Below are 15,914 nucleotides of genomic sequence, written 5' to 3'. Positions count from 1 at the left end.
CTATTCTATAAAATTTAGGCATACTTTAGAGAATACACGTAGGTGTAATTTTTTTCCGCTTGGTTTTTTCAGGCACCAAATATAGAATCTAGCCCTATGTGGGCAGGCTCCTGGCTTATTTGTCAAATTGGGCTCAGACTGTAAGCAGAAGTAGGAGGTCTTCGAGATAGTTTGGGAAAATGAAGAATTAAAGCAAGTAAGCTGAAATATAAGACCATTTTTTCTGCCAGTTTATTATACCAGGCACCAGCTATTTGGAACACAATCCCAAAAGATGTTAGACAAATCCGTAATTATCTTAAAATTTAGATCACTGAAAACCTTTTTTTTTTTTTAATAAGTTTATAGCTCAGTGTTGAGTTAGGTTACTTGTAACCTCTGTCTTTTTTATTATTTTATGCTACTTCACAGGAATTGCCTGTATAATCTTTCTGTAATCTGAATTGAACTCTCAGGGCTATTGCAGAACACAAGCAATAATCCTACATAATTTGCACCTCCAACATTCTACATCTGGATGCCTGGGTTTGTAACATCCATAACCATTCATTGCCCCGTCCTCGCGTCAAAACATAATGACATCAGAGAACAGAACAGTGAGAGGGAAGGGAAGCCAGCCAGAGAACATTCAGGTACAAATTGAGGGGAGGAGAGAATCGCGAGCGGAGGGAGGGAGGAAGGGGAGGGGAGAGCAGAGGAGAGGAGAATGGATGGGATGGGAGGACAGCAGAGGAATCGCGGGACACGGATAGCAGGGCAGGGAAGAGGAGAATCACTGGACATGGAGGGGAGGGAAGAATTGCTGGACATGGAGGCATAGGCGCCGACTCCGTGGGTGCTGTGAGTGCTCGAGCACCCCCAATATTTGACCTGCCCGAAGTTCCTAGCCAGCCCGACCTGCGCTGCCCGCCCTCTTCTCCCAGTCCTTTGCCTGCTCCTTTCCTTCCTGCGTGCCGCCCAGAATTTAAAAGTTCTTACCTCGGCGTCTGGCAGCAGCAGTGAAAGGCGAGCAGGCTCGGCGCTTCAGCCTGCCTTCCCTTCTCTCTCAGCTCTGCCTCTGGTCCCGCCCCCATTTCCTGTTTCCACAAGGGCGGGACAAGCAGAGCTGAGAGAGAAGGGAAGGCAGAGCTGAGAGAGAAGGGAAGGCAGGCTGAAGCGCCGAGCCTGCTCACATTTCACTGCTGCCACCGGACCCTGAGGTAAGAACTTTTAAATTCTGGGCGGCACGCAGGAAGGAAAGGGGCAGGCAGAGGACTGGGAGAAGAGGGCGGGCAGCGCAGGTCAGGCTGCCACTCGGAGGAGAGGGGGAGGGGAGCATGGAACTCGGAAGGAAGGAGAGGGGGACCTGGAACTGGGAGGGGAGGGAGGGGGGCATGGAACTCGGACCCCATACGCCGTACGCGTTAATGAGCGCCATGTCAAACTCAGAATGGCCGCGAGGCAGGAACTTGCGCCACAACTGATCATTGACGTCCAGACTCCTGCGCCGCTCAAACTCCATCATAACCAGCAGGGTGGCAGGAAGCGGGCGAGCATGGAACTCGCACCACAACTCGCCTCCTATCGGTTCCATTAAAAACATAATCGTCATTACATGATAACCTTGCTAGCACCCGTTTCATTTGTGTGAGAAACGGGCCTTTTTTACTAGTGTAATATAATGCAATATCAGAACAAAACAGCGATGTCAGCAGATGCACAATGCCTGTATATAGTGACTTTACATATTATCATTATCTCCAAGAATTGAAGTCACACAGCAGTATGGCAGATATCTGCTTTATAGTAAAACACCTTATGCAAAAAGACCCAATGCAACCAAGTTTCAGTAAGCATTTGCCAAAATGTGGCCACATCGGGTCTTTTTGCATGAGGTGTTTTATCAATAAAGCAGACTTTTACCATACTAGTTTGTTACTTCACTCCTTGGATCTCCTATCCTGCTCACCTCCGGTGTGGAATTTGCCTCTCACTTTTTTATTTACATATTATCTCCTCCTCATTATGGTAACTTTTCTGATATGTTTATGTATATATTACATGACATAAGGCAGAATTTTTCCCATTTCTTTATGTTTTTGCTTGCCATGTTTTTCAATCTTTCAGCTTCTGTCTATCCCAGAGGATTTCAACCCAGACCTCAGGGCACAACCAGCCAGTCACGGTTTTCACTGGCTGGGTGTGCCCCGAAGACTGGATTGAAAACCTCTAAAGTGGCGTAGTCAGGAATTTTTGACAGGGGGTACGACAGTGAGATCTTTCAATCATGAGCCCTCTGGCTGCCTCTGTGTATTCCAAACCTCATTTTGGTGCTCCAATAGCCTCTCTTGGTGAACTCCAAGCCTCATTCTGGTGCTTTCAGTGTGTTCCAAGCCTTACTCTGGCATCTACACTGAGGTGACATGGAGTGTATCCACAACAGATGCACCTTGTACAGATACGCCACTGCTCTGGTCTGTCCTCTCTTTCCAGAAATGTGGGCTGTTAACAGGAACACACAAATTATTCTGCAAAGACCATCTGTGTGTTCTATCTGAGGGACAGAATTGCCTGGCAGACAAAGATGTAGATTCAGGAACCTCACTTTACAGCAGATCAAGTTGTGCATGCTGTGTGTGGAGAGTGCATTTTATTTAATTCTGTTTTACCAGAATGCCTCTACAACCTGCTCAAAGCAATTTACAGGCACATTAAAGAGCAATACCAAATCGTAAAACTCATTATCTATTAATTGGAAAGAGAGATTGTTAAAGTGCACTACAAAACTTCCATTATGAAATATACCCACTATTTCACATCCCTCTACACTCAAATATAAGCACTAATACCATTCCTTCACTCTTCAATATTACAAGGGCCTAGATGCTTCTTACAAAACATTTTCTGCAAAGGTTTGGTGAAAGAGCTGAAATTATTCATACCTGTTAACTTCTTTTCCTTGAATCCTGCTAGACCAGCACAGACCAGTGGACTGTGCCCCTGTACCAGCAGATGGGAGGCAGAGAAAGCTGAAACTTCTGACAACTTCTGCAGCTTGGAATATTTCAGCATGTAACACCAAACACAAAATTGTATCTGCTGTGAATAAGTATGCCCATGCCAAAACAACATGAACAACCAAAACATATAGTATCAGAATAAGCAAAAGTAAGAGTAGCCTAATGGTTAGTGAAGTCGCCTGAAAACCAGGGGAACCAGGTTTGATTCCCATTGCAGCTCCTTGTGACTCTGGGCAAGTTACTTAACCCACCATTGCCAGAGGTACAAAATAAGTACCTATATATACTATTAAACCTGCTTTGATTGTAACCACAGAAGGCAGGACATCAAAATCCCATCCCCTTTCCCCTAAAAGGTAAAACTCCGCATGGACCACCCAGGGAACTCAGTTTTGGAAATCCATTCTATCATTTACAATAAGTATACAGTCAGAGAATGAGACAGGCATGCATATTTTCAAAGCACTTTGGGAGGCTAAGTTCCATAGGTTTCTATGGAACTTTGGGAGGCTAAGTGCTTTGAAAATGAGCCTGAGGGTGACCTAAATGATGCTGTACTGGTCTAACAGAACTCAAGGAAAGGAAATTAACAGGTATGAATAATTTCACTTTCCTTATCATCCTGCTAAACCAATCCAGACCAATGGGATATACCCTAGCTTTTATCCTTCAGGGCCAAAGGAAGACAAGGCCCCCCTCCAAGACCGCCCTTCAAAGACATAGGCTGCACCACTCCTTATAGAGATGATGTCACCAGAAGTTTCAGGTTTCTCTGCTGGTACAGGTGCACAACCTAATGAACTAGCCTGATTTAGCAGGATGATAAGAAAACAACTCCTGTGAACTCAACTGGTAACAAATGAAACATTTTCAGAGACATGATCCCTAAACCAGAGGCTCCAAAAAGCTGAGTATTCTGGAGCAACATCAGGCGATGCAGTAGTCAAGTTCTGGTATTATAATTACAGAAGGAGCAGACAGACAACCAGGGAAGCAAGGAGATGCACTGCTTCTTGTTTCCTCCTAACTACTGGAGGAGGGCAATGCATAGGGATGAACAGAACAGATAACCCTCATGGGGGATAAAGTATCTGCTGCCCTCCTGCTTGGGAGTTACTGAACTATGCATCTGGATGGGCCCATCCTAAATATTTGGGCCAGAGAATGACACGGGGACAAAGTTTGTCCCCATCCCATCTCCGCAGATTCTGTCTCCATCCCCACCCCGTCCCTGCAGGCCCTGTCTCCATCCCCATGGGCTCTGTCCCAGTGGTTGTAGCTAGGGTAGTTGACACCCGGGGCCGGTCATTTTTTAACCCCCCCCCCCCCCCGAAATCCAGTACTAGGCATACCGAGGAATACAAAACACTCAGGACCTATAGAGCAATTCTACCATACCATAAGCAGTAATTTGTACGAGTCACACAAGGAAAAGGAATGCATCTTACAACACTACAGTGAGCACTAGAACATCAATTCACCTATTGTAAAACGAAAACAGACAGATTAGTACAGATCGTCGATCCTGCACAGTCAATGCCAACCGAAAGCCATGTCTTTTCACAAATAGATACACCCTAATCCACTATAGAATAAGTAATCATAAACTTTCTATTTAGACAAAAATTAAACTGAACCCCTGATGCCAGACTCTGCATACAATGCAACACCACAGAAACAGAAAATGTCCTCTAGTACTGTGCAAAATATAAAGACAGCAGATGTAAATTTGAAAAAAACTAACAAATACCAATCACCACTTTACAAATTAACAATAGAAATAAAACAAAAATATCATTTTATTGGACTAATACATTTAGCTTTCAGAGGCCAAAACCTCCTTCCTCAGGTCAATTCAGTATAGTACTGTTACAGTGTCCTATCCTGACCTGAGGAAGGGGGTTTTGTTCTCCGAAAGTAAAATGTATTAAAATTAGTCCAATAAAAGGATTACCTTATTTACATGTTCTATTATAAACTTTTATTAACACAGCTACAATACTACTTTATCCTAAAGCAAACAAATAAAAATATATATTTACAGTTCGTTTTCTCTGTTTCTGCTTCCTCATCTTTTCACTGTCTTCCTTCTATCCAGCATCTGTCTTCGCTCTCTCTGTCCATCCAGTGTCTGCCCTCTCTCTCTGCCCCTTCCATCCACTGTCTGCCCTCTCTCCCTTCCATCCACTTCTGCCCCTTCCATGCACCATCTGCCCCAGTCTGCCATTCTCTCTCCCCCTTCCATCAACATCTGGCCTCTATCTCTGCCCCTTCCATCCACCATTTGCCCCAGTCTGCCCTCTTTCTCTCTCCACTTCCACCCACCATCTGCCCTTTCTCTCTGCCCCTTCAATCCGTCTGCCCTCCCTCTCCCATCCGTCAGGGTCTGCCCTCCCTCACGTGCCCCCCCTTCCATCCAGGATCTGTCCCCTCTCTCTCTGCCCCCTCTTTTCAGCCCCCAGTTCCAGTCCCTTCATCCACCACATGCCTTGCATCCCCCCCTTTCAGCCCCAGACCCATTCTCCCACCTGCCCCAGGCATGGACCCATTCTCCCTCCTGCCCCCATGTCAGACCCCAGTTCCAGCTTCAGACCCCTTCTCCCATCTGAGCACTCCCCTCCCCCCCCAATCCCCTTCTCCCCTCTCTGAGCACCCATCTGAGCTCCCCCACCCTCCCTAATCCCCTTTAAGCACCCTCTGAGGTCCCTCACCCCTCCCCAATCCCCTCCTCCCCTCCTTGATGCTCTCCCACCCTCCCTAATCCCCTTTAAGCACCCTCTGAGCTCCCCACCCCTCCCCTCCCCAATCCCCCTCTCCCCTCCTTGATGCTCTCCCACCCTCCCCAATCCCCTTTAAGCACCCCTCTGAGCTCCCCCACCCCTCCCCAATCCCCTTCTCCCCTCTCTGAGCTCGCCCACCCTCCCTAACCCCCTTTAAGCACCCCTCTGAGGTCCCCCACCCCTCCCCCATCCCCCTTCTCCCCTCTCTGAGCTCTCCAGTCTCCCTAATCCCCTTTAAGCAACCCCTCTGAGCTCCCCCACCCTTCCCCAATCCCCTTCTCCCCTCCTTGATGCTCTCCCACCCTCCCTAATCCCCTTTAAGCACCCCTCTGAGCGCCCCCCCAATCCCCTTCTCCCCTCTGAGTCCCCGACCCGAGAATCCGTTCTCCTACCCTGTCCTGCTTTAAAAAATTGTGTCTTCGAAGCGCCGGAAAGTGGCAGGCCTTGCGTCTGCCCTGCTAGTAAAGAAGATCTCGCTGACGTAGTCGCCTTTCCCACATTGAGTCCCGCCCTCCTCTGAGGCAACTTCCTATTACCGCAAGGGCGGGCGGGACTCAATGTGGGAAGGGCGACGATGTCAGCGAGATCTTCTTTACTAGCAGGGCAGACGCGAGGCGCGCTGCCTGCCACTTTCCAGCGCCTCGAAAAAAAAAATTTTGAAGGCGGAGCAGCGGGAGCGGAGCACCCCCCCCCCCCCACCCGATGACACCCGGGGCGGACCGCCCCCACCGCCCCGCCCTTGCTACGCCACTGCTCTGTCCTCATCTACAGAAGTCTTGAACACTTATGATTTTATATTAAATCTTTTTATGGTTCAACATTTTTTATTGATGACAGATCAGAGAAAAACAACATATTCCACAATCTTATTTTACAAAAATTCCAACTTGGAAGTACACTCCAAATAACCAGAGTCTTGCAGTCCATCTGCAATCTTTTAGCTATTTGTCCCACTCCTCCCCTCTACATTCTATTTCAACAATTTTGTAATAGTAACATCAAAATTACACACTTGTCTTTAGGTGTAATAACAATCTCATAGCACTAATTCTTCATTTTAACACTGACATAACGAAACACCTAATCATCCACCTTCTGTTCCCCCCTCCCCCCCCCCCACTGTCTTATAATGTATTATTGACCACCTTCCTCCTGTCTTTTAATATATGTCCCAGTCCCTGTTCCCCCGTCCCCTCCTCCCAACTTTCCCCTCCCTCCCTTCCCCTTCCCTCTGTAAACTCTCATTTCCTCCCTGCTTCCCTGAACTTGGTTTCTGATAGTCCAGGTAGGCCCTCTCTCCCCCTAGTACCAACCCTTGCCGAGGAGAAAAAACATGTTGAGTTATTAGCTCCCAGTTTGAGTCTACAACAAGTTAAGAAGCAAGCTTCTCCCTCGTGGACTTAACCCCTGTATATACTGATTCCAAACCGATAGAAAATATTTTTTCCACTTCAGAGCCCCTTTCGCCTCCCTGGCTTCCCATGTAGCCAATTCATGTACCTGGTTTCTCCATTGCCAGTATGCTGGTGATTCTGGTGATATCCACCGTTGTAGAATACTTTTGCGGGCCACCAGACATAGCTTGCGGCACCACGTCCTAGTCCTTCAGCCTTCGTCTTGAATGCTGATTGCGTATTTAGCACAAAATGGTGCCAGGTCCCACCCACCGACGCCTGTATTGTTGCGGCCATAAACCTCCGAATCTGGCTCCAAATAAATATGGAATGCTTCACGAATTTGCGTGTCATCCTTGCGCAGGGGCCATGCTAACCTTCTCTGTATCGTTCCTATTTAGTATATGTGCTGCCGAAGCGAGCACTATTTAAATCTTTTTATTAAAGTATAAAAATGCTGTGCAACTGTTGTGTATAAATTACAATAGAAAACAAAAATAACAATGAGCAGCTATAATAACCCTCCTTCCGACCACCACCCTCTACCCTTCCAACTAGAAAATGACACGGGGACAAGGTTTGTCCCTGTCCCTATGGGCTCTGTCCCCATCCCTGCCCCCGTGGGATCTGTCCCATCCCGTCTCCGCAACCCTCTGTCCCTGTGTCATTCTCTAATTTGAGCCCAACACAGATGTCTAATTGCCTAAGCTTTAACCCTGCCCTGACTGCAGCTCAACTGTCCTCTTAATAAAACATTTCAATGTAACTGGATTCAAAACAGTCTTTGAAATAGTTTGGGAGTTTTTTTTTCTGTGCAGGTTGCTTTCAGTCAGTAAAAGGCTGTAATTTTTCCATTCCATTAGGCAGCAAGACTGCTGAATGGACCCACCCCTTAAGCTGGAATTCAGAAAGCCACAGGAGTGCAAAGAGCTCCTCAGATGATGGAACTGATGTGGAAGTTTCTGCACCCTTTTCCAGACTAATCTTATAGCATATGGAGACAAGGCAGGAATCTATATTAACAGAGCATGCAAACTTCAGCATTAGTGGTCAAGTCTTCCAACACAATTCAGCAACATCTCTACATAAACATGATCAAAACGCTAGAGAGATCTCCCCTGTCCCTGGTGAGGACTAATCCATGGGAAGAATGACATCAAACTTGGGGAATTATGAAAAATTGTGGATGAAGACACTGAAGCTTAGTTACAAAGTAAAATCCTAAATACAATTACTAATTTTGTAATGCTTTCAGTATGCATTTCCCACTTCCTGTAAAGGGATTTTTTAGGGTACTTTTACATAGAACATGTTCTTGCTATAACAGAGATGTGTTTTCAAAGCACTTAGACTTACAAAGTTCCATAGGTTACTATAGAAACTTATCAGTCTAAGTGCTTTGAAAATGAGCCCCAATATAGCTAGTTTTATTAGCAAACATAATCTGCCCCCTTTCATCTACCATTGAATAAAACATTTGTAGGAACATACACCCAGCATATCATAACAGACTCTTTCAAGGTACATTAACCCTCCTTCCCCTCACCCTGGATCTGTCCCAAAGATGACCTAGCGGGCAGTTCTACAACTGTGTACCTCCAATTAATGCCCGGAGGACATGCAGTAGGAGCCTATTATACAAAAGGAAAGCTGGTTATGAAAACACTGAAATATTTAGCTGTTCGCAGGGCAGTGCCTTCTACTTTCTGGCTCCAATGTTATTAAACAGTCTCCCCAGTGACACCTGTGCTGAGTTATCCTACTCAGGTTTTAAAAAGTCATAGGATTTGGCTTTTTTGGCATGCTTTTAGTGACTAGTTGGCCAGACCATCGAGATCTGTTCTTACTTTGCTTCCCCTCCTCCTGTTTCTAGACCTTTCCCTCTTACACCCAGAATATGGTTAAGAATTTGGTTGACACTGTCTTTTGCTTTCCTATTTTATATGAGTTCCTTTCTGAATTCTGTTAACCGCTTAGATCTGTGTTCAGCTATAGCGGTATAGCAAGCATTCAAATGAACTAATTAATTATGATAGCCATACAGCTGTGTAAGTGCAACAGATGAATGAAACTTATAATATTCTGTAAGTTATGAATGTAAGTTGGAACCCACCTATGTCCCACCATGCTTTGCCCTCGTGTATGCCCCCTTGCAAATACACACTATGTAAGCTATGCAGGTGTTTTGCAGAATAGGTGCCCTGCCAGCATTTATACACATACATGCTAGTACTTCTTTTTTTTATTTTATATTTATTGATTTACATTTATATCAATGAACATAAATGTTTGGAATATCAGCAATCATAAAACAAAAGGCAATATATACTTATATCCAGTGCATTTTGTCTAGCAAAAAGGTGCCGGTACTCAAATGCCAGGCCACCGTTCAGGGGTGGAGTGATCATTGAGGGAGCCACCCCACAATAGCCAGGACCCCTGCAACCACTCATAGAATCTATGACAAGGCATACTTTTTATGTAGAACCTGAGCTCTTTCATTAAAATATGAGAACCAAGTTTAGCAGACAGTGGAAAAGGTGCCGGTACTCAGTACCCCCTCAAAAAAGCCCTGCTTATATCAAATAATAATATAGTTTAGAAATCTTCATCTTAACTTTGTCCACAATAATTTTGAATCAAGAAAACAAGGAAATAGTTACAAATGGAAAATTTATGGTAAGTTAAATTACATTAAGTTACAAAATGGTAGGGAGAAATCAGATGTCTGCAGCCAATGTACAAGCATTTCTAACTAGGGAGGCAAATCTACAGGTGGTCCAACCCTTTCTCTTGATTCAATAAATTCTAACAATTTCTTGGGAGTAAAGAAAATATAATTTGCCAATTCAAAGGAGACATGACATTTACAAGGAAATTTTAACAAAAAAGTACTCCTAATTTAAGAATTCTTGATTTATACATCAATAATTCTTATCTCCTCTTTGTGTACTTCTTGCCAGGTCAGGAAAAACCCGAATCTTTTGCCCAAAGAAAGATAATTTATATGGCAAAAATACGTCCGAAGAATATTATTTCTGTCTAGTTCAAGAACGAAAGTTACTATTAACGTCATTCTTTCGGTAATAAGTTCAAGAGAGTTCTCCAAGAATTCTGTAAGGTTAAATTAGGAACAGCCTGAGGTTGCTCTTTAGTAGATCCAGGTCTCCCTGTTATATATTGGGTCCGTGTTATGGGGGAGATATCCCTCCACTGGGATCCCCAATATATCGCCAAAATATTTCTTAAGCATGTCCACCGGCTGTAATCAAAGGCGATTTTGGAAAATTTAATAGTCTCAGGTTGTTCCTACAACCATTATTTTCTAAGGTATTCCAACTTTTATCTTGGATTTCTCTTTCTTTAATTAAAGCCACGGTCAGATTCTGCAGTTTTTTCGACTTCTCCTTCTATCTTACAATTTTACTTTCTGTTCTTGAGCATCATCAGACAGTCTTTGATTAGTTTGTTTTAATTCCATTATTTCACCTTTAACAGAAGTATTCATCAAGAGTAAAGTTTTATTCACACCTTGGATAGCGTCCCATAGTTTGTTCATAGTCACCACAGCAGGTCTTATTAATCCTCCGATACTCTCGGTTGTGAAGCCCCGGGCAACCAGGAGCAATGTCCTGCATTTGCTCCTGTTCCGATATTTCTTTACCCGGGGTCGAAGTACTCGTGGTCCTCCTCCCACAGACGTTGAAGGCCTGATCGATTCCAAGGCCTCAAGCTGTCATGGCCCCGCAGGCAGCAAATCACCTCCTTGTCGCGAAGGAGCTTGGTAGGAGGAGGGCTCAACGTCGCTCCCTCAATGCTGCACTCTGCACCAAAGGAGGCCGAGCCCTCAAAGCAGGTATCTGCACTCCAAGGGTCGTAACTTCAAAGCTCTCCAATGTCGTTTGGCGAGAGGTTGGTGTCGGCAGCAAGCCGACGGAGGTAGGGACTACTGTCTCCCCATCCTAGGATCAGGGAGACAAATCCTCTCGCCAAGGCTATGTCGAGTCTCAGTAGTTTCCAGACCACACAACCGTTCCTGACGCCATCTTGATTCTATACATGCTAGTATTCTAAACATTGACACATGCATGTTCTTCAGTGGCAGCCCCCGAGACCTCTGGGTGGTCCCCATTGTCTGTGTTTTTTTTTTTTTTTTTTTTGGGGGGGGGGGGGGGGGTTCCTGCTATTCTGCCCTGGCTCAGGAACTGAAAGGGGACAGGGGATGGGAAGAGCCACATGTCTGAAGTATTTCTTCATAGATAAAAGAAAATGCATTTGGAAGTGCTCACAACCTTGAGGATATCCCCAATGAAGTTTTGAAGGTGGGCTGGTAGGGGTGCTGTCATTGACAATATTGGTCAGCAGCGTTGTGGCCTGCATGGGAAGATATTTGGTAGCTCTCCTTCAGCTCATTAGAATCCAAAGTTGCCCCAGCTTAAAAATTAATGAAGACCACTGACCTAGGTTATAAAATTGCCCATATGCTCCATACTTTCCACCTGATTTTCCATATCATACTGATCCATGAGTCTCTCAGACAGACCCTACTTCAGACCTAGAGGTATAGCCCTTGACATCTCCCACAAGTGGATATACTTTCCAAAACATTCCAGATGTTCACATATTTAACTGTCACATCTAATTCATCATTAGTTTTTGTCACCATTAGCTTTTCCACAAAGCCAACTTGATATAGCCTAATCCACTGTTGTCAGCCAGTTAGGTCCAACAGCTTCCAATGATCAGCATCTCACACCAAGCTGCAGTGACACACATAGCTATTAAACTTTCTGCGCTTTTTGTCTCCTGATACAGAGATTAAATCCAATAAAAACACCCTGGGGTCCAAGTCATCTGATATGACACAGCATTTTTGTGGTATGTCAAATCAAACAGCTCCTCAATTGAGCACTGAATCTCTACCCAATATTTTCTCACCTTTGGGCACTTCATCAAGTATGAAAAAGTTCCCTCAACAAGAAGATCTAGACTATTAGGATCAGAGATGGGTAGTAAAGTACTTGTACAGTACTTATGCTCAATAGGCAATACTTTTACTTGTACGAGTTATAAGTTAGAAAGTATTAAAAGGAAAAAAAAGTATTTCTCCATATCTCTGCTTCTCCCCTCTACAGGCAGTCAGACCCAGCTGCAGCTGATAGGGCCTCCGAACTTCCGGTCCCAGAAACAGCTGAGCGTGAGACCAAAGTCTGAGCTCAATCAGATGCAAGCCAGTGTCTGACCTCACTGGAACCCAAGCCCTGCCTCCCCAGCCCCCCCCCCCCCCCGAGTATGATTGGCCAAAGAAGTGTACCATCAGATTCTCACCTATCCAGGAGTTCTCCAAGGTGGCCCCCAATCCTGCCTCCTCCTAAACTTAGTAACAGCAACTAGTGCAGGAGGACTTGGAGGAAGTGGTACTATACCGCTGAAGTCGTCACATGGGCACACTTGTGTTCAGCAAAGTCCTGCTCCTGCAGCCTGAGCAAATTGCTCATACTCCTCCGTTATAGCAGCTCACTTATCTCCAGCTGCCAAGGCTGCAGGACCTGTGCAGGTACTTGGCAGAGATGGGCTGACACTGCTCTGCAAGGCTGCAATCAGTCTGCAGGGAAGACCCCCCCCCAAAAAAAAAAAAAAAAAAAACCTAAGCCCTCCCGCCCAGGCTGTGTAGGCATCACACTGTATTGATGTAAAAACAGAAGAAGCAAGTCTTTGCAAAAATATAAATAACAAACAAAACAGCGAAGATGACTCAACAAGAAAATGGACGACGCTCCAGATAAAAATCCAAAGTTATTGCTCAATGAACAAGACTCGATACAGCTGTGTTTTGGCCTAGAGGGCCTGCTCAGGGAGTCTATCTATGCAGTTTTAGTCACTATGTAACTTGTGCAGATTTTGTCACTTTCTCTAATAGATAGCCGTAAGATTATTCTTGCTGAAGTGCTATCCTTGACGAGTGTAAGGAGATTCATTTAAAATTGATAGCGCCTTTAGTCAAAATAATTCCGATGTTGAATAGTAGCACTTTAAACATCACTTAAAGGGCGTAAGTAACTTGTGCACAAAGTAGCTATTTCATTGAGTTAGTATCTATGTAGCCATTTTCATTTGAGCAAGTATCTCTATTTTTAAACAATTCATACATGTATGCATATTTCATTACACAGCACTTTTTTATTCCAACGCGAGAGACGTTTCAGTTCCACTACAAGATTAACAACTATATGACGCGTAAGTTCATCTCCATTCTCTTTTTTATTTCACAGGCCACTAGCTAACCGAACACTAACTGCTTCCTGTCCAGTAGTTGGACATCATCCAGTTTTTAAATATTACACAACTTAAGATCGGTCACCAGGGTAGATGTGTTACCCCCCCCCCCCCCCCATTTTCTATATATTTTTAAAATTTTTCATACATTTTTTTGTACTTTTGTACCCACGCTTTCCCACTCATGGCAGGCTCATATATTTTGTTCATATTTTTAGTCATTATACTATATTATGAGACATTAAATGTTTTTGTATTTCTCATTTACTTGGATGTCAATTTATTTTCATATTAAGTAATACAAGCACCTTATGTTCTTGATTAGATACAAGGACTGATCTTTCTGATCGTAAAAGATAACAGTGCATTTCCTTTAAATGATGAGAGTGGTTCAGTGAAGAACCTGTGTATCCTTTTGTAAGATCCTGTCTCCTGCTGAAATTACTGTAAAACTGTTAGCTGATGCTATGGATTACCTAGTTGGATAGCCAGCCCTTTGTCTGTGATTTGTTATTGTATTGTTACTGTTATAATTACATTGTGGCTATGTAGTTTTCAATAGAAAAAAAAATTAATATATATATACATTCCTAATGCACCCTATTGAATGCTTTTCAGGTATTCATGGCTAGCTGCACTGTGGGACTCTTGCCCTCTGTGACTGCCCAGAGAAGGTGCAATATGTGCTTAATGTTATTTATGGCTTATCTCCCCAGAATCATGTCTCCCTCATTGGCATGAACTAATCTGGTAGCACTCTAGACAACCTAGTTGCTAGGATTTTAGCTATGATAAAATGAGGAAAATGGTTAAAACGCTAAAAATAAGCAGCTGAAATGTTTAGGAGTTGAAATCAAGCATGGGACATTTTAAAATACACAGCCATTCTTTGTTTCTGATTCACTTTTAGGTATAGAGGATCCAAAAAAGGCAAATAAGGGGGGATCTGTAGTTAGCTCAAGTGCAAGAAACTTGTTCAATTGACAGATACTAAGCAGGACAAAAATTACAATAGGGATCAAAGATACAATCATTTGGTCATATACAAAGGGCACCACAAAATGTAGGCAAGAGTCAAGCTAACCTGTGCACAAAGCCTATTGCAGGCCAGCAGCAACTTCTACAAGAACAAGTTCCCTGTTCTATTAACTTGAGTGAAGCAAGAACATCTACAATTCTACAGGAAACTGGAGAGAAATTTCATCTTTTAAATCAATGTGTACTAACAGCTTAACACAAATATTAGGAGGGCACCTGCTTTATAGAATACTTGGTATGAGCATTAACACCAACCATAAAGCTCTGCCACGTGAGCATCCCCTTGTAATTACATTATATGTGGCCATCTCTAGGAAAAGGTGACTAAGTTACCAGAAACCAGAAAAGTAAGGTTTTAATGAATTTGTAGAGCAAGCAATTTGTAATACAACAGTCCAAATTCCATCCTTTATGTGAAAAAAATAAAAAAAAAAGTTACAGAAGTTACAGAAATACTCCAGGTGTCCGCCAACACATACGTGGTATTTTAGAGGGAGTCGGGTTTGTTTGTTTTTTTCTTTTTTAGACCCTCACATCTTAATTCCTAAAAGAACAGACCGCATTTACTATTAGTGACATGCATAATTTTTCAGACTGAAACCCACACCCTGGGATGAATCAATTGTTGGAAAGGTTTGCTTTCCAAACCCAGGATCTGCCTATGGAATGATCCCAGCACGCACATCTCTGCCCCAAATCCACCCACTGTTCATCACTGGCCCTGCGCCAAGGTCTTTCCACCGCAAACATGACTCCGCCGACAAGAACGGAAAACAATGTTTTCAATTCCTGAACAGAGGTCATCCAGACCAGACGATATGTGTCAGGAATCGCCGACAGGCGACACTCAAGGATATCGTGGGACGTGGGGGTGGGAGTCAGTGCATTTACCTGGCTCACGCAGCACCGAAGAGACATTTTCCCTCCGGACAATGGTGGAATCTTCAAACACACAATCGGGCCGGGGCTGCACTGGTTCACCCGAGTGCTAGCTCCAGAGATCCTCCTCCGCACGCCCCAAGCAGTAGCGTCAGGCAGACGGAGATAGGGAGGAGAGCGTGGCGTTTGCGGTGGGGGGAGGAGTGGGGAAAGCACTTGCGATGTTGGTGGGAGGGGTTGAAAGTGCTTACGATGCGGGGATCTCCTACTCCTCCCCTGCCCAGGCTTCTTTCTATAAAGTGAGTTAGTCAGTTCAACTTGGTGCTGTTGCTGTCATTTCCGCTCGGCTTTACCTGAAGCTGGGGAAGCAGACAAGTGTAGCCCCAGCTTCTTTGCAGGAGCTTGAAGTTGGCACATCTCACCCCCGAGGCCATGTGCGCACTTCCTTCTGAGTTAAGGAACGGGATGCTAGCGCCCCAGAGCTGACCCAACAGACGGATTAAAGTTGGCCCAGAAATAAAAGGGAAGGGGATTTGTATTTAGCTCAC

At 44.4% G+C, this 15,914-nt stretch overlaps 1 protein-coding gene and 1 non-coding gene across 2 annotated transcripts in view; both read right to left on the bottom strand.

The window, feature by feature from the left end:
• The window catches only part of SERINC5 (serine incorporator 5), a 131,427-nt gene extending 115,806 nt beyond the window's left edge, over window positions 1–15,621 (bottom strand). Inside the window, exon 1 of the mRNA XM_030193223.1 lies at window positions 15,379–15,621. Within this exon, the coding sequence (XP_030049083.1) occupies window positions 15,379–15,405 (27 nt within the window). The 5' untranslated portion in view covers window positions 15,406–15,621. The remainder of the gene's footprint in view (window positions 1–15,378) is intronic.
• Window positions 7,493–7,598, bottom strand: LOC115463908. The gene has a single exon (XR_003941169.1). It is a non-coding gene; the product is annotated as a U6 spliceosomal RNA (small nuclear RNA).
• Window positions 15,622–15,914: the final 293 nt, after the last annotated feature.

Source organism: Microcaecilia unicolor, chromosome 2 (assembly GCF_901765095.1).
Source record: "Microcaecilia unicolor chromosome 2, aMicUni1.1, whole genome shotgun sequence".
NCBI classification, from domain to species: domain Eukaryota; kingdom Metazoa; phylum Chordata; class Amphibia; order Gymnophiona; family Siphonopidae; genus Microcaecilia; species Microcaecilia unicolor.
This window is presented reverse-complemented; position numbering and strand designations above follow the sequence as displayed.